The sequence below is a fragment of the Oryza brachyantha genome, chromosome 6 (genome assembly GCF_000231095.2).
Source record: "Oryza brachyantha chromosome 6, ObraRS2, whole genome shotgun sequence".
Lineage (NCBI taxonomy): Eukaryota > Viridiplantae > Streptophyta > Magnoliopsida > Poales > Poaceae > Oryza > Oryza brachyantha.
This window is the reverse complement of record NC_023168.2, coordinates 21,648,834-21,672,916: the sequence shown is the minus strand read 5'-3', so window position 1 is coordinate 21,672,916 and position 24,083 is coordinate 21,648,834. Positions and strand designations below refer to the sequence as shown.

The following is a 24,083-nucleotide window of genomic DNA, read 5'->3' as shown; positions in this document are numbered from 1 at the left end:
TGTAAAAAAATTTTGACAAAAAAGTCATGTCAAACGTTTATCTGAATGTTGAAAAGAGTTTCTGGACAAGAATGAAAAAACGAATTTCACAGCTCTCCTATAAACCACGAGACGAATCTTTTGAGCCTAATTAATCCGTCATTACCACATGTTGGTTACTGTAGCACGTATGACTAATCTCATGTACTAGGTAGACTCAAAAGATCCGTCTCACGATTTCCCCTATAACTGTGTAATTGGTTTTATTTTCATCTATGTTTAATGCTCCATTTAAATCTCCAAAGATTCGATGTGATGTTTTTTGAAAAAAAGTTTTTGAAAACTAAACAGGGCCTAGTGTGTTATGTGTGAGAGATTGAGCTTGTTTATTTCTCATGAGAAACTATAAAAAATATTATTGAGAAACATCTAATTATAAAAAGAATACCATTGATGAGCTCGTGTGAGTTCTACGAAATATCATCGTTAAAATAACTTTGTCTAAAAAATATCATCGTTGTTAAGATTCTATCTATTTCTACCATTAAATACACTACTTATACTATATGACTTAACGGAGAAATGTTAAAGTAAACTCTGGTATTTTTAGACAAATTCTTTAAGTACGATGATATTAGTTGAACTCAGTACTTATCGATGATAATTGTTAGAATTAAGTGTTTATTAGTGACATTTGTTACATCTTCGTGGATACTTACTTTTTTTTTCCAAAAAATATTTGCCCGATCGAGACTCGACCCATCGAGTCTTCCACCGTAGATGTCTTCGTCGAAGAGGCTTTGCCTGTGAAAACAATGCTTTTGTAAGCAGCCGTACATCCACCCGTGGAAATCGATCATGCCCTTCCCACCGCATGGAGAAATTAACCCATTATACCCCTCCAACACACACAAATGGTTTTTGTACCAGATCCATTCTCTCAAATCCAAAATTAACAAAAAAAAGTTATCAGTGATATATAAATATTCATAGATATAATCAATATCTATGGTCGGTTAATTTTGACTCCACGAAATAATACGATACATTCCATCACATCTTCTTATTTACTTCAATTATAACACTCACTGCAACACGCCAATAAAAAGGTTTCTATGGTAGTAGTGGTTGTTTGTCCATTTGTATATGTAGATATTATAGATATTATTGGTGTTTGTGAGGTGATGTATCAATATATTTGATCCTATCAATTTTTTCATAGTTATTTTAATAACAAGAAAAAAAAACTTGAGGAACATCTCTAGAAGGGATTACAGTCCATTTCCTCAATATTACGGAAACTACGTATATGGGCCTGCAAAAATAGTTTTTATTAGTGAATTCGTGAGCAGCAATGCGGGCCTCGTTTTTCATGTGGTTCTGGTTCCTTACTGATCTTCATTGATCCGTCGGCCCAGTTAAACTTTTTGTGCTGCTATTTACTCTGCGTTAATCACGCAGCAATGAAATAAAGGGTGAGAAGCTTCTGCATGTGTATCATGGAGCTGCAGAATACTTTTATTAAATCTTGATACTCATCATCAGACGCATCAAGAAACACGCATGAAACGATGTCTCCAGGATATATATATTGTTTTTGAGATATCAAATCAACATATATTTCCAAAACCATTTGAGACTTCTATAAAAAAACACTCGAGACTATAAGCATGCAAATCAAGCCATACTAATTAAGCGAACATCTCAACAACTTAAGTATTGAGCTCAATTAGGCATGGACTCAGCTCAGCTCTGATGGGAAGATTTTTTACATTGTCACAATGCAGATGCATACACAGCAATCACGAAGCACATATATATGGATGTGCGACGTAACTGCACAAAAACTTTGGAATAATATTTACAGCACTTGCATTGACTAGAATCGATGGATCGCCGTGATTAATTAGAAGATGTGTGTGTGAATGTTGAGCAGCGCAACCCTGGTCTGCACGAGGCTCCTGAACACCTTGTCGCTGCCATTCTCCAGCTCGTCGATGCACTCCTCCAGCTCCTCCAGCCTCTCCACCAGCACCGCCGTCTCCTTCTCCTCCTCCGACGTCGCTGACGTCTTCTTGATCAGGCACACCAGTGCCGCCGTCTTCCGGCAAGAGCACGCCGCCGCCGAGGCCGACGCGGACATGGACGCCACGGTGTTGAACAGCGTCGCGGACGCCGCCGCGGTGACCGCGGCCGACTCCATCAGGAGCCCGGTCACCTCCACCTCCGCCGCGCTCCCGCCGAGCCCCAGGCGGGATGGCCTGCTGGCGCCCTCCCTCGCCGCGACCGCGAGGCGCGCCAGCTCCTTGCCGGCCTTGCGCTGCGACCGCACCGCGGAGGCGAGGCGCGCGCCGTCGCGGCGGCGGATGGCGGCGAGCGCCTCGGCGACGTCCTGCTTGAGCGCGACGACGGTCTCCTGGAAGCTGCCGTGGGCGTCGGCGAGGCGGAGGAAGGCGTCGAGGAGGCGGTCGTTGGCGGCGGAGAGCGCGGCCTGGGCCTCGGGCAGGTGGAGGAGCTCGGCGAGCGCGGCGTGGAGCGCGTCGACGTGCGCGAGTCCCGAGGCGACGGAGGTGGGGTCCTGCGCCCAGGAGCGGACGGCGCGGATGTGGGTGTGGAGGTGGGCGAGGATGGGGTGGGAGCGGCAGGGGAGGCTGATGGAGCGGGCGTGGTACGCCGGCGTCTTGGACCTCGAGGGGCTGAGCGGGAAGGAGATGGAGCGTGCGAAGCTGGGCGCCATAGCTGCGTGCGTGCGTGCGTGCGGCGCCGTTGGTGGCGCGCGCCCTTCTTATATACAGTAAAGAAAGAACGACACTAGCTCACGCATGGCATGGCATGGTGAAGAGGAGGAGAAGCAAGCCGCTAAGCTAGGGTTTTTTAGTTGGTTGGTGAGTGACAAATGTGCATGTGCATGTGCCGAAAGTTGAAATGCAGTGGTTTTTTGTTTGTCAGATCGATGTCAGACGAGACAAGTGGCATGCAGTTGTAGGAGTACCACTGTATTGTTGCAGTGCTGGATGGCCACCGTGGAGGGATCATTCTTGGTTTCTCTTCTCTCTTCACGTCTCTGCATCTTTAGCCTTCACTAATACTAGTATATAGTATATCAGATTTGTGATAGTCATCTGCAGAAAATCAGGTCTCAGAGATCGATCGAGATTGGGTGACAGCAGAGCAAGCTAAGCTAATTAAGGGGAAATTAACATATGTACTAGTCCTGATAGGTTAACTAATTAGTTAATTTCCTTTCATCTGTTCATTAAATAAAATGGTAACTTGTCATCAGAAATTAAACCTATCTTACTTGAGCTCCTGATCGATCAGTTTTAATTTGGTAAATATGTTATCAGTACGTTGGTTTGCAAGGTTAATTAATAATGAAGGAGTGGAAGTAGATCAATCACACACAGCAACACCTCACCATGCATGCAAGCTAGATAGATGGAGTATATCATATGTATATATCCTAGGCCTTGATTACCCGGCACGAAAAACGATTAGTATATGATTAGTTAACTGTTAATTCTTAAAACATATAAAAATAGATTAATATGATTTTTAAAATAATTTTTCTATAAAAATTTTTTATAAAAAATATACCATTTAACAGTTTAAAAAGGGTACGCGCGGAAAGAGATAAGTTAACCCTAGAAATTCCAGGGACGACGAACGCCGCCCTAGTATTATATCGACCGTTGGTATCGCAGAGAGACACTTAATTTGATGCATATACGTGATATGACATGCATATATATATATATATATATATATATATATATATATATATATATATATATATATATATATATATTCGAGCTGGTTCTTATCTTTTGGGATGGTCGATCGAACTTTAACACAAGAGTGAGTCGTTGTACGTGTGTGGGGGCAAGCATCGATTGATAGCTTAATCACCTATACTAGTAGGTAGGTAGGGAGGGAGACATGATCCGCGAGACATGCAACGCAAGCTATATAGGGCGCAGGCAGACAAAGGAAATCTGCTACTATACTACGCGTCGTCAGCTGGACAGATCTCAAGCTAGGCCAGATCAGACAAATTTAGCCGCATGCTAGCTAGCTCAAAGTATGCTTCTAACGTTAATTACAGCGTACTTACAACTACTAACACTAGCCAATGACAAGTGTACTGATAATATGTGCAATTGTAGAGAGAAGATATATATATATCCCGATAGTTACCATATTTTTCATATAAAACTTCGATATCTCGAGATACTACACAGCAAGAGGTACTAAAACTTTTTAAAATGAAACACATTGCGCGATGTATGTGTTACAATGTGCATAACATGCATGAACTTAACTCTTTAGCCAACACTAGTACCTTACGGTAGTACTCCCTCAATACTTAAATATTTGATGTTGGCTAGCTAATTCAAAAGTAAATTAATCAACGTCAAAAAAAAGTTAGAAGGAAGTACTACACAAGAAGAGAGAGAGGTACAGATGCCTGTTGGCCGATCGAGTTCAGGTTGGTGTATTGTTTAACTTGTGTTTTAGTGCTAGCAAAACTGAATTAATGAGTTCATGCGCACGAGTGGGTGGTTAATGCAAATGACGATGGATGGTTTTCCTTGCTTATAATTTGACTGACGACATGAGATGAGAGATTGGCGAATGATGATTGATTAAATTGGACATTGACAGGACATGATCCGCGAGGTGAGGAGGAGCAAACTACACTGCAAATTAAATTAATTAAGCCATTATATATACAGAGAGAGAGAGAGGGGCAAAGCAGAGGTAGCTGGCAAGTTCTCGGCGGGTGAGCAGATGCTTCGCTTGTGCTTCGTGCTCGATCCATCCATCCATCCATAAACCTAATCCTGTTTGAACCCTAGGTAAGGGCCCGTTTAGTTCTCAAAAATTTTCACCTAAAAACATCACATCAAATCTTTAGACATCTAAATAGAGTATTAAACATAGATAAATCGAAAAACTAATTGCACAGTTATGTGAGAAATCGTGAGACGAATCTTTTGAGCCTAATTAGTGCATGATTAGCCATAAGTGCTACAGTAACCCGCATGCGATAATGACAGATTAATTAGGCTCAAAATATTCGTCTTGCGGTTTCCATGCCAACCGTGAAATTCGTTTGTTTCATTCTTGTCCAAAAACTCTTTCCGATATCCGGTCAAACGTCTGACGTGACATGCAAAAATTTTCATTTCACCAACTAAACACCCCCTAACTCACTCACACGTACTGAACCAAATTAAACTAGCGGGTAGCCCGCCGGCCGATGCCAAGAGGAGATTCTTGCATTGTCTGCAAATCCCCAGCGCAAAATTGATGAGTCCAATTGGCTTCTGACATGGCTTCCAGCTGGTCGTACTTCACACGTGGCACATAAACATATATGTACACTCCTATATTTTCGCTTCTGATTATGTTTATAAACCAAACTTTAAATTTTTCAATCTAAAATTTTAAGTTAATTGTGAGGCTTTTTCAGCGAAGCTTATTTTTCGGCTTTTGCTTTTAGATCACTACAAATACGTACATATAAAATAAAATTATTTTTTATTTATAAATATGTTGTTTAGTTTTTTAATCAAAAAAATCAACCCGTAAATGCCAGCTGCCACATCACCAACTGGCTGCCAATGCCATGTTGTTTATTCTCTCGAGCTGACCTGAGCCTGTCCATCCATGAACAAGCAGCAAATTAACAGCATTCAGCGCAGCGATCAAGATGAGCACTTCAAGCACACACATGTACAGTACAGGGCACACGGTGCAGCCAAGTTGATGAGGAGGTGACATTCAGATTCAGGCCGTGCAGTGGCAGCTGGCCTGGCCTTCTTCTGACACTATCCACTGCTCGATCGATCTCTGCTCTGCTGGACATCGATATATATCCACGTAGACGTGCAAATGTGTAATATAAGAGAGGTACGATAGCAGAAGACAACTATGAAAGTATTTTAAAAATATAAAAGATGAGAGAGAAAAACAGTGAGCTATAAATTTATAGGCAACTGTAGTACGGACTACAAGACGTAATTTATGTATGACAAGTGAGACAAAATAATATATATATATATATATATATGTTTTATAGATATAGCTATTACATATATAAATTGGCCACCATAGATGATTTGGATGCCGTGGTTGACTGTACTATTGAACATGCTGTAACGCAGCAACGCTATGTACACCGATTAACACAAGTAAGTATTGATTCATCGATCAGCGCCAACAAAGCAGGCCAACTGGACGTACTGAACTGGACTACTACTTGCTTTTGTGCATGCTTCGATCGAGGCGAGGCCCAGCACGTACAAACGTTAAGTAGTAGACTAAAACCCTCCAAGTTGCCGCATCATATCTATGCTCACACCCAAACGAACCTTATTTATTAATCTCTAGATCACAGGCAGATTCAGAAACAAGCTAAGCTAGCACTACCATACATGCATGCCTCCTCACTTCCTTTCCACCGTGAGAAAGAAAACCCAAAACATTAATTTCAGCCAGTGCTGCTTAGCCAAGTAGAAGACGCAAAACCTGCGCAAGTTCAATAATATAGCCAACTACTAGCTCTAATTCATCTATAATCAATCTAATAGTCAATTTGTACAATAGTTATCTATAAAACATTAATACATGGTTCCACATGTCATACACATATTTTGTCTTGGAGCTCGTGTGCAGCTGGCTACAAATTAGTAGCTCACCCTCTTCTCTCTCCCCTCTTATCTCTTTAAAATATACTTGTAGCTGGCTTATAGCCTGCTATTGTACATACTTTTAGAACACTTGGATTATCAATGTAAAATGTAGAAAAGCCACGCCAATAGAAAATTTATACCACTAAAGAAAAGAAAAGGGCAATGGCAACGGAAGTGAAAAGTAGGGGTTCAAATTAAGAGAAGAGAGTAGTAGGCGCAACTTCATGTTTTCCAACTAGAGAGAAGTGCGAAGTTGCATCGAATTTTGAACTGCATGATTTGATTTTAGATAACTTTAAGAGTTTTTGTTCCCAATCACTTTCTGTGATTATTAAGAAGATAAGTTAAAATAAATATGTATTCTTAAAAATCAATATGGACATTCTGCATTTCTGTTATATATTCGGCTTTTAAGAGAAAAAAAACAAATGGTGCATTTCATATCTTATAATATGAAATGTATGGAGTAGTTACGATTGACACCGGAGATGTAAACAAGAATCATAATTGGCATATTGTTCCTTATTGTGGCTACTGCAATAGTGCTTACGCATGTGTTTTGAACAAGGTTGCAAAACGACGAAATAACTTGTGAAGAAGAGAAAGGATGAAAAGCAAAGGGAAGGTGGTTAAAACGTAGCAAAAACGAGACCAAAATTTCTTGAATTTGAAAATCATAATCGGAGAGGCTGGAGCTGGTCTGAAATTATTCGGTACCACAACTGAGCAGGAGTCTAGCTAGGACTGTGATTACATCCTCGTGGGTCGGCCCATGGGCAGTACAAGTGTTTTCTCTGGCTGACTCATGGGCCGCTTAATTAATTCATGGCCCATCCATTTTCTCACACGATTACTTCCTCGTGGGTCAGCCCACACCGGCCTATTATTATATTTGTCGCCCACTTCAGGTCGAGGGCCCACAGTTCATCGTTGCCTAAATTTCTAATGAGAAGTACAAATTTGTTATTGATTTGATCTGAATGAGCGGTAGAGATTACCCATTCAATTTTAATGTCTACGTACATATAATATACTCCATGTTTGCTATTTGTTGGTCGCTTGAAAATTTTTAATCTGTCAGTCAGTTTTTTTTCCATTAGATTTATTTTAAGATATGTGATTGTTTTTCACATGCTAATTTGTTTGGCCGTTCGATTCCAATCCAACATCTTCATTTTTTTTTAAGCAGTTGACTAATAGGTGGCTCCAGAGGATGCATCGTTGCTCATCAATTGCCTAATTTTGAAGCTAATTTGTACCTTTATACTCTGCATTAATTTGTGAATTATACGCAGGAACCAGAGGCATTCCAGCATTCCAATATTTGATCTGATCGCTGAAAATGGTAGCGGTCAAACATTTTGCAGAAAAGACCCTGTTATGTACTAGTCTGTTGCTAGTGGTCCTAAATTTTACATACAGGCCCCTGGTTTTGTAACTTCCAAAGCATATGACTCCTCTAGCTCTCTTGGTGCGCGTCACGTCGAAGTGTCATCTCAGCTCTTCCCCTCCGTCTCCATCTCCATGGCTGTCCGGCGTCGTGCCGCAGGAGAGGCTGCAGGAGCGCACGGCCACGTCGGTCACGCGCAGGCCGGTGTCGTACACCTCGCCGGGCTTCCACTCTGCGGGAAGCACCTCCCCGTCGCTCCGCAGCCACTTGCCGCCGGAGCCGGCCGTCACCACCACGCGGAGCCGCAGCGGGCCGGCCGGGGCGCGCGGCGTGCTCCAGACGACACCGTCGCGCCGCGTCATGTACCTCCACGACGACGGCGTGGCGTTCGCCGGCGCGATCTCGACGGCGGCGATGTCGGTCTGGCCGCCCTGGTACAGGAACCGGACGGCGAGGCGGCTCGGGTTGGCGCTCGCCTCCTCCACCCTCACCGCCAAGCTCCTGCTCTTGTTGTACTCGCAAGGCACCCTCCTGAAGTCGACCTGTGCGGTGCGGAGGCTCGTGAGCTCATGAGCGGACACGCCGTCGTGCTTCGCCATGGCCGCGAAGGCGTCCTTGGTGATGCGAAACTGCAGCGATCCATCAGCTGTCCGGTTCGTCTCCTCCTGCTCCGGCTGCCTCACCAGGTTGGCAACGACGACCTTGACGCCGTCCTCGCCGCACAGCCTCCGGTCTCTGCACCTTAGCTGCATCATCATATCCATCCAAACAAAACCAATCAATCAGAGGCATTCTTCATTCCTTCTTTCCATCGATTGATCGATCGAGACGAGGGATTCAATCAGCTGATCAGGATACACACGCATGGACGGATTGCTGATTATCACATACCTGGTAGCAGGCGCCGCAGGCATGGCCGTCGCGGAAGAGGTCGGCGGTGACGGCGGCAGCGCTGAGCTCCATCGGCGCGGCACCGTAGCCGCAGGCGCCACCTGCATATCTGCCGGCGTGCGTGGAGAGCAGAGAGACGGTGGAGTGACGTGGAGGGCACCAATCGCAGGGGTACTGGGAGTGGGCGACGGTGGCGAAGACGACAAGGTGAAGAAGAAGAAGAAGCAGCACCACGACGGCGGTGGCTCTGTGGCAGAAATGGACGTCCACCATGGCTGCACCTCAAATAAAACACTGTACGTACGTGCTTGCTAGTAATATTATAGGCTAGGCTCATCTCATGGATCAAAGACGCAAGCAAACGCGAGAGAATTAATGGAGCGTCGTGCGTGATAGTGACATATATGCATGCATATATATTATCGTCATCGTCTCTCCGGCCTGCTCCTCCTCCTACGGATCTGCTATATGCGCTTGCCCGTGATCCTTCTGATCGATGCCACCACGAGCCTATGTGTTATGTTATGTTTGGGGTGATTTTTTTATGGAAAATTCAAACCCCATATTTACAAACGAAAAAATAATTATGAATAAAAATTTATATACGTATTTTTAGAAATTTAAAAGGCAAGGATGAAAAATAAACTTTGATGAAAAAACTCTAAAATCAACTATAAATATAAATTTTAAATTTTAAATTTTTTGAAGCCCTAAAAGAATTTAAATTTTGGTTTATAAGTATACTTGGAAGCAAAAAGACGTTGGTGTATGTATGCTCATGTATCCCTTTCCTGCCCATCATTGCTTCTACCAACTATACGACTATCATTCATTGTATTTTTCCTTTCTGGAGAGAACGCTACTTATTTATTATCTCTATTACAAGTCTGGCAAGTACAGTACACTTATGATCACCTAATCTATATACTCCATCTCTCCTAAAACATAACAACTTTTAAATTTAGATACGTGTCATAAAATATAACAACTTCTAATTTTAGATACGTGTATTAACGAGAAAGGCAAAGTAAAAATAGTGATGACTGCGATTGATAAGATGAAGTAATTTAATTATGAATGATTAAATGCTTCGTCCTCGGTTTGGAGGATTTTCAAAGATAATTTAGAGAAACTGAACTATTTCTATGAAAATCTTGTAAAACTTACGTGCTCCAAAGCAGAGTTCGTCATATTGGTTTCAGCTAGCGTTTCTATGGGGATGGGGGCACCGATACAACTAAAATTTCAGTCCAAAATAAATTAGTTTAGACAAATTTTGGTCAATTTTAAAATTTCAAAATTCACAAAAATCTGAAAATTTTGGGCGATGGAGGGGTGCTCTACATTTTGGATATTTCAATCCAAAATTATGAACCCTGTTCTGAAGAGGCTCTAAATGAAAGTTGTTATAATTTGTTGAGACAGAAGACTTATAAAAAAGCACTTATATTTTAGGACCGAGAGGGACATGGAGTTATATGGCAATGTCACGAACGAATGAGGTGATGTCTGGATTGAGAAAAATTTAAGAGAAGTGTTACGTCAAATGTTTGACCGGATGTCGGAAGGGGTTTTCGGACACGAATGAAAAAACGAATTTCACAGCTAGCCTGAAACCGCGAGACGAATCTTTTAAGCCTAATTAATCCGTCATTAGCACATGTTGGTTACTGTAGCACTTATGGCTAATCATGAACTAATTAGGCTCAAAAGATTCGTCTTAAGATTTCTTACATAACTGTGTAATTAGTTTTTTTGGTTCATCTATGTTTAATGCTTTATTTAGGTGTCCAAAAATTTGATGTGATGTTTTTGGAAAAAAAAAATTTGGGAACTAACCGAGGCCTGAATATAGCCATCCATGCTGAGAGTCTGAGACCCGTGAGGGCTGCCAGCGCAGGTCCACTGCAACTGCCCGACGAAGAAAAAATTCAGACAGAACAAAGAACTCACGCATTACGTGTACATTCCCTGAAACTTAACTAGAACACGGGCTGAACAGCTCCAAATGCCACCATCCAAATTAGAGTGACAGGAATCTTTGGAATCGACAGGGCTCGATGCATCAAAGATTTCGACAAAAGTCTCTTTCAGAGTCTAGTGTGCTAAGTTTCCCTGCCAGTGTCACCGGCCACTAGATGGAATAAAATCCTTGTGTTCTTGGAGGTATCAGTTCTCTCTTTTCAGTTAATCGATCTCTTGATTCTTTTCCGAGCTGATTTTTTTAGGTTATGTTTCTGTTAATATTTAATGCAGATTAGAAACCACCAGCACAAAAAAATTTATGCGGACGCAAGGGAGAGGACAAAGATGAAACTGAAACGATGTGCATGCCACAAAGTTGATTTTTTCCATGATTAAGCCTGCATCATTGAGACTACTTGAGTTCATCATGTACATAGTTGATTGGATTTGTAAATGGATCTTGCCTGGGCAATCGAAGCTTAATTATGGTGATGGATGATCTGTCTGAATAACTTGGTGCCAAATCCAAGATGCCAAATCACCGAGCGATGTGTTATCTGCAAGGGTCCCTAGCTGTGGAAAGATTTAATATAGTTCATGGATATGGGATTATTTGTGTATCAACGTGCGATTATGTAAATTAACCATTATCAGCCATGGAATGAACAATGTACTCATTTGCAGATTTCTAATACCCAAAGTAGATGCTCTACATAATTCAGAGTTGACGAGTCTCTATCTGAATATGGATTGATAGGGAAATACGGTGGTTGCTGACTACTCTGGCTCAATCGTAGACCTGATAGTTGCAAACTAATTTCTTCATTGAACAAACAAAAATCAGAAATAACCAATGGAATTACGAGACCTGCCCGTTGCTAGAGGACAAATGATAGGGCATTATGGCTAAGCATTATTTTTTTCAGGTATTAGCGTATCGTCCACTTCACCTAGATGCTCTTGGCAGGATAAAAATAAATATACAATGTTAATACTGGTAAGATGTACCATCTGGAATGGGACCATGCAAAGCAAACATGAATGCAGAAACAGAACAAAGAGAGGGCCCCAATGGCCAGAGCAGAGCAGAGCCCTCCATTGACGACAAGCAAAGCTTCACGGGAGCAAACATGCTGCACATCTCTGCCTGCAAAAACAAAACCAGATGGACCCTGAATTGTGACGACTATGCTTGCCCTTTGTGCAAGGGCATAGCTCTGGGACCAATCGATCTCGATCGTCTGCATGCATGCTTGCCAGTTGCCACACGATCACTCTTCAGTCAGAATTTGTTTCTGAATTTTCTGATCTCTCACAAACTCGATCTCTTGTCAGCGTCTCGACCTGTTAGCTGCTTATGGTCGTCAAATTCAGAATGTATCTTTTTGCCGAGATTAATCGAATGGATCGAGGAAATGTTAACATGGACGCAAATGTTGACTCCTTTTTGTCCGTATCAGAGATCAAAAGTAGTCGCAGCAGCAGTAGTGCAGTACAATTACATCCGCATCTCCATTAGCTACCACCAGTTGCAGTCTAACGCAAGCCTGAAACTTTGGAGGTAGACATCCACTTCTCTAATGGCTAATGCTCACATTGAGTGCTTTTTTGACAACTGACCGCAATATGACCAACAAGATTGTCTCTATATTAATCACTTGTTCCGTAAACCTCTCAAAAGCTTAATACAAGTCCCAAATGGCTTTTGAATGTTGACGACTTCTCAGTTACAGGCCGTTTCGAAGGAATGTAATTAGCATTATGAACTTTGGGTCTAACTAGTTTCATAAACTTGGGATGATTTAAACCTTCTACAATCATTTATTTATGGTTTCTCCCCCAACATCACAAGCAGAACTTGAAGAAACCAGATGGAATAATAACGCTGTGAATTCCATCCAAATATATTACTTCCTCCATGTTTAAATATATGATGTTGGTTAGTTCATTGAACTAACCAAGGTCATAAAAAAAAAGGAGGGAGTATTAAATGAATGGTAGTAGTTATGATGATAGAGTACTTAGCGGGTTTGACGGTAAGAAATTTGTATGATAAGTGATAAAGGTGACAACCAATACTAAATATAATAATGATGTGAAACATTAAATTTGCTTATATATTTGGAGGAAGGAAGTATATTCGGGGTGACCATATGTAACAACGATGTAAAGTGTCATGTATATATAATATTTTTTACTATATCTTGAGAAGTATATTGAGGTAGCAAATTTTTTAGTGTAAAGTTTTGATAACTTAAGTATATTATACCTCAATATACTAAATTTTTACATTGAAAGATACAACATCTTAAGATATTTTTTTCAATAATGGTAGAAAAGACTAATACGCATATTAGTGCATACCTATGTCAGTCCGCATGCAGGTTGAATCACTGAAGGAAGACATGCCATCGACCTGGGCTGATATATATATATATGCTGATATATATATGCTTGAGTATTTTTCCCATCCTTAAAAAGATATTATGAGATATCATTGTTTTTAATGTAAAGTAACAGAAGATAGATTTTACAGATCATGGACGTGATGGGCTGGAGGGTTAAGAGGCCTATCGATATAGGAGTACTCACGTAGGTTTGGATCGGAATTTGCATACATGCATGTGTGCTGGACTAAGAATTCGGCCCATCTGAGTTGATGCAGGCCGGGGAAATTAAGCAAGCGAAAAAAAGACGATGGGTTTCAGAATTTCAGATTGTCCTTGTCTAAAGCCAGACGACATGTCTTGGATCTAATCTATCAATCATGCATTTTCGCATGTGGAGTACATAGCAGAACTGTGTTGCACGCATATGATCCACGAGCTCCGATCGATGACTAGCTAGCTACTAGAAATATGCATGCATCGAATCTTGGAGAATATCTTTTAACTATTCGACCAATTTTTTTTAATTCGATAAATTATATATACTCTACCAAAAATCAACCGTTTTAATCTGCCCGTCCTTTTACGTGTGCAAACATACTCCTCGATCCTTCCGCACATTGTAAATTACTCGGACATGGATTGTAGTGTGTATGAGAAGGTCAGGAAATAACAAGATTTTGACTTTTATCTTTGATGTATGAGAAGGTCAGGAATTTTGACTTTTATCTCCGATGTATATGGTGATCGATCGTATGGTGTGTAGTGGTCGTAGCTGAAAATGGAGATCGATGTGGTCGTGGGAGTGGGAGTGGGAAGAACGCGCACGCATGCATGTCTGCCGCTAATCAGGCCAGCAAAGCAAGCAATATCGCAAAGGGCGTTCCTTTTTCTCTTTTTCTTTTTGATATATATGATGCAGACACACCAACAAACCCGTCCTGTCTTGTCCTGTCCTGGCCGTTTAGCCATCATTTCATTTCATTTCAATATAACAGATAGTACATAGACAGATATGCATAATTGTAATGGATCACTACTACTGGACGCCCTCCATCCAGTGGTCAGCCTCAAATTCGGTCGATCCACGTGTATATAAATTGAGTATTTTTTTCATCCTCATCCTTATCTTAAAAAGTTACCACTGTTTTCTATACCACGTACCAACTTTTACATAGAAAAAATGACCATATAAATTTGCACTATTTTTCTTCGTTTTTGTTTGTTCGGAGCTAGAAAGGCAGATTTGCACGTTAGGTATATATATACATATATACATCGAAGGTGAAAGTCTGAACCTAGCAAGCGCGGCCTGCGTATATATGCCGGCTCAGCAGGTACGCACGCCACGTTCGATATCCTTCTCCTTCTCCTTGCGTTCACATGCACTATGTACGTGTACGTGACTAGCTAGCTAATTAGATAGCTAGTACTGGTATGTTATTTGCGTCTTCGTACGTGCAGTCCACTTGGTAACCATCGAGAAAATTAGATAGCTAGTACTGGTATGTTATTTGCGTCTTCGTACGTGCAGTCCACTTGGTAACCATCGAGAAAATTAGATAGCTAGTACTGGTATGTTATTTGCGTCTTCGTACGTGCAGTCCACTTGGTAACCATCGAGAAAATTAGATAGCTAATACTGGTATGTTATTTGCGTCTTCGTACGTGCAGTCCACTTGGTAACCATCGAGAAAATTAGATAGCTAATACTGGTATGTTATTTGCGTCTTCGTACGTGCAGTCCACTTGGTAACCATCGAGAAAATTAGATAGCTAGTACTGGTATGTTATTTGCGTCTTCGTACGTGCAGTCCACTTGGTAACCATCGAGAAAATTAGGTAGCTAGTACTGGTATGTTATTTGCGTCTTCGTACGTGCAGTCCACTTGGTAACCATCGAGAAAATTAGATAGCTAGTACTGGTATGTTATTTGCGTCTTCGTACGTGCAGTCCACTTGGTAACCATCGAGAAAATTAGGTAGCTAGTACTGGTATGTTATTTGCGTCTTCGTACGTGCAGTCCACTTGGTAACCATCGAGAAAATTAGATAGCTAATACTGGTATGTTATTTGCGTCTTTGTACGTGCAGTCCACTTGGTAACCATCGAGAAAATTAGATAGCTAGTACTGGTATGTTATTTGCGTCTTCGTACGTGCAGTCCACTTGGTAACCATCGAGAAAATTAGGTAGCTAGTACTGGTATGTTATTTGCGTCTTCGTACGTGCAGTCCACTTGGTAACCATCGAGAAAAGGGAATGGATTTTAAACCGTCGAGAGGATGTTTCTCGTTTATTACATGCTATCTAAATAGTTATTAAAAAATTTTAAAAAAATTATGAAGATAAATTAATATAAGATATATCATTACGTAAACATGCAAGTTCAAATATGACTTGTACAATCCATAACAAAAATAACAAATATGATTGTGAGTATACGTATACTATTTAGAGTTCAATTTGTTATTTTTGTTATGGATTGTAGAAGTCATATTTAAACTCGCATGTTTGTGTACTGATATATCTTATATTAATCTACCTTAATAATTTTTTAAAATTTTTTTGATGATTATTTGGCTAGCATGCAATAGACGATGGGACATCCCTCAAGGGTCTTAGAATACTTTCCCAAAAAACGATGCACCTATACATCATGCATGGTCATTGAATTCAATTCAATTCTAATTATTCCCCTAGCTTGCTAGATTGCACTACTATGATCACTTAGCTTGCTAGATTGCACTACTATCACTTGCGCGTGTGTATCATTAATATATGGACCAGTACTTATTGATTTCTTTCAACACGTCTCTAGCTATCCGGTGCACTTAACAAAATGTTAAGTACTGGGTTTGAGTCGGTCCAAGCTAGCACTATAGTATAACGTACGATGGTCATCAGTCATCACGCCATATATATATTACACACACTGCACCCATGTTATGTGTATATTATGTGCAGTTCCTGCCCGCCATTCGCCTCGCCTATATATAAATATGCGTATCGATGTGCCTCCCCATTTCTTGGCATCCACTCAATCTTTATATTTTTCACAGATTAATTCAAGCAGCTAAGCTAGCCATGAGCATGAACAACATGAAGAGCAACAGCAGCACGGGTGTCGGTCGCCTGATGACGATGATGATATTCATCACAGTCCATTTGCTGCTGCAGCAGCAGTACTGTTTGGGCGGTGCACAGCAGCTGGTGCAGGTGCCGGCGGTGTTCGTGCTGGGGGACTCCACGCTGGACGTGGGCAACAACAACTACCTCCCCGGCAAGGATGTGTTCAGGGCCAACAAGCCATACAACGGCATCGACTACCCTGCCTCCATCCCTACCGGACGCTTCAGCAATGGCTACAACCTCGCCGACTATCTCGGTGAGTACTACCAATCTCTCTGTGCATCTCGATCGTCACATCGTTAATTAATTAGCTATACATATATATATATATGCAGCAATGAAGCTGGGGTTCAAGGAGAGCCCTCCGGCTTATCTGTCGCTGCTGCAGGGGCCAGGGCCACTGCCCAATCTCACCCTTGCCATCAATGCTCTCTCCAGAGGTGTCAACTTCGCTTCCGGAGGAGCCGGCGTTCTCGACTCCACTGTACGCCAATTCATCGATCGATCTAGCTTACTCCCTCTCTGTCTGTCCCAATTAATTAACTAGTTTTGATTTCTGATTAAATGGATATATACTTGACTACAGTACGCAGGAAGATGCATCCCGCTGTCGACGCAGGTGCGGAGCATGGAGGCGACGAGGGCGGCGATGGTGGCCAAGGTGGGCAGCCCCGCCGCCGTGAGCGCGCACATCGCCCGCTCCTTCTTCCTCCTGGGCGTCGCCAACAACGACATGTTCGTCTTCGCCACGGCGCAGCAGCAGCGGAACAGGTCTGCCACGCCGGCCGAGGTCGCCGCCTTCTACACCGACCTCGTCGGAAAATACTCCGACGCCATCATGGTAAGCTATATATACGAGCACACCATCCATGGCAGGTGAGGCGATGGATGCATGAGAGGTATTGAGACTGTGCACGCGTGCAGGAGCTGTACGGGATGGGGGCGAGGAAGTTTGGGGTGATCAACGTGGGGCTGGTGGGGTGCGTGCCCCTGGTGCGGGCGATGAGCCCCACCGGAGCCTGCAGCGACGACCTCAACCGCCTCGCCGCCGGCTTCGATGACGCCCTCGCCTCCCTCCTCTCTGGCCTCGCCGCCCGCCTGCCGGCCTTCTCCTACTCCCTCGCCGACGCCCAGGCCATCGCACGGCTCGCCTTCGCCGACCCCATGGCCTCTGGTGGTACTACCAACTGTCACTTCCCCCATTCGATTCGATTAATAAATTATTCACCGAATTAATTAACGACATGCATGCGTGCGTGCATGCATGCAATTTGGTTTCATTAATAACTCTATGATTTGTATTAATAAATGAAATGAAGAGGAGATTAATTAATAGAGCTGTAATCTAATGTAGCTGTTTGACTTGGTCGTATCGCAGGGTACACGAACGTTGACGAGGCGTGCTGCGGGAGCGGGAGGCTGCGAGCGGAGGCGGACTGCCAGGTGGGGTCCATGCTGTGCAGCGACCGGGACAAGTGGGCCTTCTGGGACCGCGTCCACCCGTCGCAGCGGGCCTGCTTTCTCAGCGCCGCGGCCTACTACGACGGCCCGGCCCAACTAACCAAGCCCATCAACTTCAAACACCTAGCCTCAACCTAGCAATTTCGATTTTGTATACATCGTCGTGTATTTATTTATGTCTGCAATAAGCCAGCCAGCAGCTGGCTGTGACGGCAGCTATACATATAAATATATACATAGAATTTTTTATTCAAACAAAATAGCATGCACGTACACATGATTAGTAGACAAAATTATGATATATTCTCTTCATAGTTTAATACATGCCGCTGTTAATTTTTTTGTCATGTTTGACTGTTTGTCTTATTAAAAAAACTTACGTGCATAATAATTATTTATTTTGTTATGATTGAATTTATTACTAAATATATTTTAATTATAATTCATATGTTTGCATATTTACACAAAATTTTTAATAAGACGAATGGTCAAACTTATAAAAAAAATTAATGACATTATCAATTAAAGCATGGATAGAGAACTAATATACTCCTTCCGTTTCATATTATAAGATGTTTTAGTTATACTTAAATTCATCTATTAATCAATGTTTGAGAATACTGGAAAATTATCTTATATTATGATATTACTTTCCACCCATTCTTTTCACCGAGTTACAAATTACTCACCCGTACAACTATGAGAAAAATTACCAACCTACCGATCGAGTTGGTCCAAATATATGACATGGCGTGTCGTTATTAACTGGTGGATGGAATTAAGCAAATTTAATATTATTCCTGCATGTGTTTATTTGGGTGGACGCATGCATGTGTCGCATGTGCTGATGGCATCAGTGCGGCAGTAGGTGTGGAACACGCAATCTGCACGTTAATCAATCAATTAGTAGCAACCATGCAATCGATTCAGTGACGAACTACAGTTGCTTTCAGTTCCAGTGGCCATTCAGAGTAGTTAGCTTGCATTTATGGTCAATTACAGATCGATCGATCGATCGAGCTGAGCAAATAACGACGTACTCCCTCCGTCGCTATACTTTTTTATACATATTTAATCATTTATCTTATTTAAAAAATTTACTTAATATTAATTATATAAATTCGTGTATTGTTAAATATATTTTTATGCATATATATAGTTTTACATATTTAATATTTTCTTTAAATAAGATGAATAGTCAAACGGATATAAAAAAATTAACGACATTTAGAAACAGAGAGAGAGAGGTAGTACCATCAAGTTGTCAATGGACTGTATATTCGCACATGTGCTGGCCGTCTAATCATAATTAATTATGATCGATGAAAGTCAAAAGCTACATTAGTTTTGACTACAGCTATATCGTTATGTACTTTGTATATCTTATCTGTCGAATGGTAATAATCAACTTAACACTTGTAATTAACGTTGGCATCCCGGACCCACAGGAGAATTGCCATCCCTGTGCGTGAGGAACCACACGCTTGACTCCCTTCACGTCACGTCTAATGTGTATAGAATCTTTTCATAAATATTTCTAATTTCACCTAGCAGAAAACATATACACAGTTAAATCATATATAAATGATACAAATATATATATATAGTCTGTGCTTTTATTTAGGTAATCAACTCTAAATTTTGATTCATATATTTTTAATATTAAAATCTTATAACACGCCAAAAAATATCACTTTGGGAAATTTTTAAGTACTTGTTCTTGATTTTTTAAATGATACATAAAACATTAATTATTTTATTAATATTGTGCAGACAATTTAAAAATCTCAAAGAAATACTTGAAATTTTCAATAATGAAAAATTTTTGCATGAACAAATTTTGCATGCTATTGTCAATATGTTCAATCATATAAACATCAAGCAACCAGCTTAATTAGTTAAACAAGCAATTCAACGACAAAGTGGCGTGGTAGGTAGTTCCTGCAATTACATTTTCCCTTGAAAATAATGCAATTTGGACGTAGTCCACTTTGGTTTCCCAAACAGAACACTAATCAAGGGTATATAAATATATAAAACCCCAAAGCTAGTGGGCACATATAAATATACCGTTAGGAAATGGTCTAAAATTGCTCAACTGCTTATCCATACAATGATTCAACCATACCTCAAAAAGTCATCTTCATTTGTCTTAGTTTAAAATAGAAAGGACAGTTGAATGCAGTGCAATTATTTTGATACCAGCGTTTTTTTTTTTGTATCTATGATATATCATTCATGTACTGTTGAATGGTGGTGACCTGCTTAAGAGTGTAATCGAACTAATACTGTACTACCTGAATTCTTTTTTTAATATATATTGGGGGCAGCAATAAAGTACTGAAATCTAAAGTATAGTTGAAACAACAACGACAACAATAGATCGAGCTATCTAGTCATACAGATAGCAGACACGCTAAATTAATTAACGTACGACGTCGAGATCGAAAATTAATTCGATGCGTGCAAATATGAGAAGACCGACCGGCCGAAAGGTTAATTTGTACAGTACGTAATTCATCGATCGATCGATCAATATATCACATATCCAGTAGTGATTGCTCGATTGATCCAGTAGTATTATATCAGTAGGTGATATCATGTATAAACGCACGCATATGCATATGTAGGTCTTGTCCTCGATCCCGTGTTCTTTTGCCTGCTTTTGACCAACGACAGAACTTTCCTGGGGACATCACATCTATCTCTCAGATAGTTATATATATATATATATATACACACACTAATTTCATGCATGTCATATGTATTATTCTAGGAACCGATCGATTCGTAATTAAGCTGAACGGTGCAAATATTCAAAGGCAAGTCGAAATTTTACAATACGACCTGGATCACACGTACGGTAGAGGAACCGGTAGAGAGTTGAAATCTTCTTCCTCTCGATCTTGGCCGGGCTTATATAAGTGGCTAGCTAGCAGGGACAGCTCCTGCATCACCATCTATCTCAGACTCAGCCATAGTTAATTAGTACTTAGTAGTAGTATAAGCAGGCTGTACATGTTAATTAACGCATAGTTTGGATCGTGAGAATTAACGTAAGCCAAGCAGAGTGAGATCGCGATCGATCGATCGACATGGTGGCTGCCATGGCGAAGAAGAAGAGTGTGGCGGCGGCTCTTAGTGTGATGGTATCGTTGGTTCAGGTGCTGGGCGCCGTCGCCGTCGCCGGCGGCGTTGAGCCGAGTAAGGTCAGGCGGCAGGTGCCGGCGGTGTACGTGTTCGGAGACTCGACGCTGGACGTCGGCAACAACAACTACTTGCCGGGGAAAGATGTCCCTAAGGCCAACAAGCCCTACTATGGCATCGACTTCCCTGCCTCCAAGCCTACCGGACGCTTCAGCAATGGCTACAACGTCGCCGACTACGTCGGTACGTACGTACTGACCTATATATCTGTGTACTATCTCTGCGTATATATACAACCTACGTATGCATGTGTATTGCATTTAGTAGTAGCATTAACTGCTAAATCTAATGCATGGATGATACAGCAAAGAGTTTGGGTTTCGACAAGAGCCCTATGGCTTATCTGGCGCTGAAAGCACGCAATTATGTCGTCCCGGCAGCTCTGGTGTTGGGAGTCAGCTATGCTTCTGCCGGAGCTGGCATTCTCGACTCCACTGTAAGTCGTCAAGTCACCATGCAATCACTTCGATCGACGATCGGTTATCTGAATCTCTGAATTGCATGCGTGCAGAACGCCGGAGGCAACATCCCGCTGTCGAAGCAGGTGGTGTACTTCAACTCGACGAGGGCGGCGATGGTGGGGAAGGCCGGCTCCGGCGCGGTGCGCGGCCTGCTGGCCAAGTCCTTCTTCCTCTTCGGCGTCGGCAGCAACGACGTGTTCGCCTTCGCCACCGCGCTGCAGAAGCAGAACAGGTCGGCGACACCGGACGAGGTGAAGGCCTTCTACACCACCCTACTCTCCAACTACTCGGCCGCTATCACGGTACGTACACACCTAACCCACACTCTCACCTCATCATCATCATCATCATCATATATAAGCTGATTAATTAGTTATTAATCATCACTGATGCATGATGCATATCCATATCAACAAACTAAGCTGATTGATTCAAGATGCATTATATGTGTGTGTGTTGTGCGTGCGTGCGTGCAGGAGCTGTACGGGCTGGGCGCGAGGAAGTTCGGGATCATCAACGTGGGGCCGGTGGGGTGCGTGCCGAGCGTGCGCGTGGCGAACGCGACGGGCGCCTGCAGCGACGCCATGAACCAGCTCGCCGCCGGCTTCGACGCCGCGCTGCGCACCGCCGCCTCCGGCCTCGCCGCGCGGCTGCCGGGCCTCGCCTACTCCATCGCCGACTCCTACGCCCTGACGCAGGTCACCCTCGCCAACCCGGGCGCCGCCGGCTACGCCAACGTCGACAGCGCGTGCTGCGGCGGCGGCAGGCTGGGCGCGGAGGCGGCGTGCCAGCGCGGGGCGACGCTCTGCGGCGACCGCGACCGCTACGTGTTCTGGGACAGCGTGCACCCGTCGCAGCAGGCCAACAAGGTCGCCGCCAAGGCCTACTACGATGGGCCGGCCCGTTTCACCGAGCCCATCAGCTTCAAGCAGCTGGCCCATTACAGCAGCTGATGCTGAGATTATTGCTCATCTTTTCTGCTTTTGTTAATTTCGTGTTGCTGTAGCCTCTGTTAGTCTTTCAGTTTTTTCATTAATTTTTTTTCTGGGTTTCAATTAAATTGATTCTCATTCTTCATGCATACTGGTGTACTATATATGCTGGTCTGTTCAGTTGAGATAATCTGATCAGTGCATGTAAATCGCAAAGCCAGAATAATAACAACAACAATAATAATAATAATAATAAATTATTGTGCCTCATTAGGTTCTTTTCGTGTGCCCGCGCCGTAGAAAGAAAGAATCCTACTAGTATAAGATGATATACAAAAGGCCGTCAGTTTGATGGGCTGCAGACTAAGCTTTTTGGCCCATAGATCGAACCGGGCCAACTATGATCTCATGTGGGCGACAAAGGTGCAAGATGGAGTTGGGCTGACTCATGCGTGGGTTTCTTTTTTTTTTTCCTAATGCGCAAAGAATTACACGTCAATATATAAAAGTTTTGATACATAACATAATTAGTCAGAATGGGGGGAGGAATAAAACAAACATAAAAATCGAAGGCAAGAAAAAGGAAGAGAAAACGTTAGGTAGGAAAAAACAAACTCCAAACAGCAAAAGTGGGGGCATTTAACTTTTTACTCATTTTAATAATTTGTCACTCCCTGTGTCTATGGCAAGTGGGTCCAGGCATACATATTAAGTGCCACCTCTAAGACTGACAAATCATTAAATATCCCGCATAAGTGGGGGGCAGAGCCATACTACACTCCCAGAAGGACCCAAAAGCAGTGGCGCCAGCGGCTAACCATAGATTGCCCTCCAGGAGAATGGACTCTAGAACTGCTGGGACCGAATAAAGCACACGGTCGAAGACCTTAAGGTTTTGTTCCTTCCACAATTGCCTAAGATACCAGGAGTACCAAGTAGTCGAAGCCGGCACAGAGATACTCAGGTAGGCATGCTCTAGAGGATGGCCACCAATTCTGAAGCCAGCTACCACGGAGTGGAGAGAGGGTAGATCAGGCAGGGTGCGACAACACATGGAACTAGACCTGTCGAGCGAAGACGCAACCGAGGAGGATGTGGTTTACAGTATCAGGATCCTGAGCACACAGGGGCAGGCAGAGTGGCTAGCCATGCCACGATTCTAGAGGAGGTCAGCCGTTTAGCAGCGATGTTAGAAAGCAAATCAGATGAAGAATTTGCATTTGGTGGAGCCCATGCGTGGGCTTTTTCAGGATGGGCTTCCGAATTGTGTAAGCAAGATTGACATGAGTTGGAGAGAAAACTTGAGGAGGACAATATAAGAATTGAATGGATAAATCACAAGCTTATCTGCTACCGAAATACCATAGTGTCGCAAAAAAGGTAAAACCAACCTGAGATAAGCAAATCTATTTGCTCAGATGAAATTACTAATGTAATAACACTCATCTTTTCATTTACTTATGTCTATAAGCTAAAAAAAATCTTTAAATTTAAGATTAAAATTTTAAATTTTGACTTATAAGTATAAACAAAAGCTACTTATAAATATGAGGTGGTAATTTAAAAAACTTGGATACTAA

At 42.3% G+C, this 24,083-nt stretch overlaps 4 protein-coding genes across 5 annotated transcripts; 2 read left to right on the top strand and 2 right to left on the bottom strand.

Annotated features, from left to right (window-relative positions):
- Positions 1 to 1,711: 1,711 nt before the first annotated feature.
- LOC102723067 lies at positions 1,712 to 2,716 on the bottom strand. Its single transcript, XM_040525594.1, has one exon. It carries the CDS (start codon positions 2,714 to 2,716, stop codon positions 1,886 to 1,888), a length of 831 nt encoding a protein of 276 aa, XP_040381528.1. The 3' UTR covers positions 1,712 to 1,885.
- Positions 2,717 to 7,831: 5,115 nt separating this feature from the next.
- LOC102722781 (expansin-like A4) lies at positions 7,832 to 9,367 on the bottom strand. Its single transcript, XM_006657295.3, has 2 exons — positions 8,959 to 9,367; positions 7,832 to 8,813 (listed from the first exon to the last, which is right to left on the bottom strand). The coding sequence occupies exons 1-2, from the start codon at positions 9,229 to 9,231 to the stop codon at positions 8,169 to 8,171; spliced, it is 918 nt and encodes a 305-aa protein (XP_006657358.1). The 5' UTR covers positions 9,232 to 9,367; the 3' UTR covers positions 7,832 to 8,168.
- Positions 9,368 to 16,125: 6,758 nt separating this feature from the next.
- On the top strand, positions 16,126 to 18,266 carry LOC102701733 (GDSL esterase/lipase At5g55050-like). 2 transcript variants are annotated; one of them, XM_006656445.3, is made up of 5 exons: positions 16,126 to 16,698; positions 16,778 to 16,926; positions 17,029 to 17,283; positions 17,367 to 17,616; positions 17,821 to 18,266. In XM_006656445.3, exons 1-5 carry the CDS (start codon positions 16,323 to 16,325, stop codon positions 18,039 to 18,041), a joined length of 1,251 nt encoding a protein of 416 aa, XP_006656508.1. In that variant the 5' UTR covers positions 16,126 to 16,322; the 3' UTR covers positions 18,042 to 18,266. The 2 variants fall into 2 exon arrangements, with proteins under 2 accessions (XP_006656508.1, XP_015693777.1); XM_015838291.2 differs by having other exon boundaries at positions 17,367 to 17,619; positions 17,821 to 18,265.
- Positions 18,267 to 20,879: 2,613 nt separating this feature from the next.
- Positions 20,880 to 22,730, top strand: LOC102722506 (GDSL esterase/lipase At5g55050-like). Its single transcript, XM_040525478.1, has 4 exons — positions 20,880 to 21,293; positions 21,416 to 21,546; positions 21,622 to 21,873; positions 22,048 to 22,730. Exons 1-4 carry the CDS (start codon positions 20,999 to 21,001, stop codon positions 22,522 to 22,524), a joined length of 1,155 nt encoding a protein of 384 aa, XP_040381412.1. The 5' UTR covers positions 20,880 to 20,998; the 3' UTR covers positions 22,525 to 22,730.
- Positions 22,731 to 24,083: the final 1,353 nt, after the last annotated feature.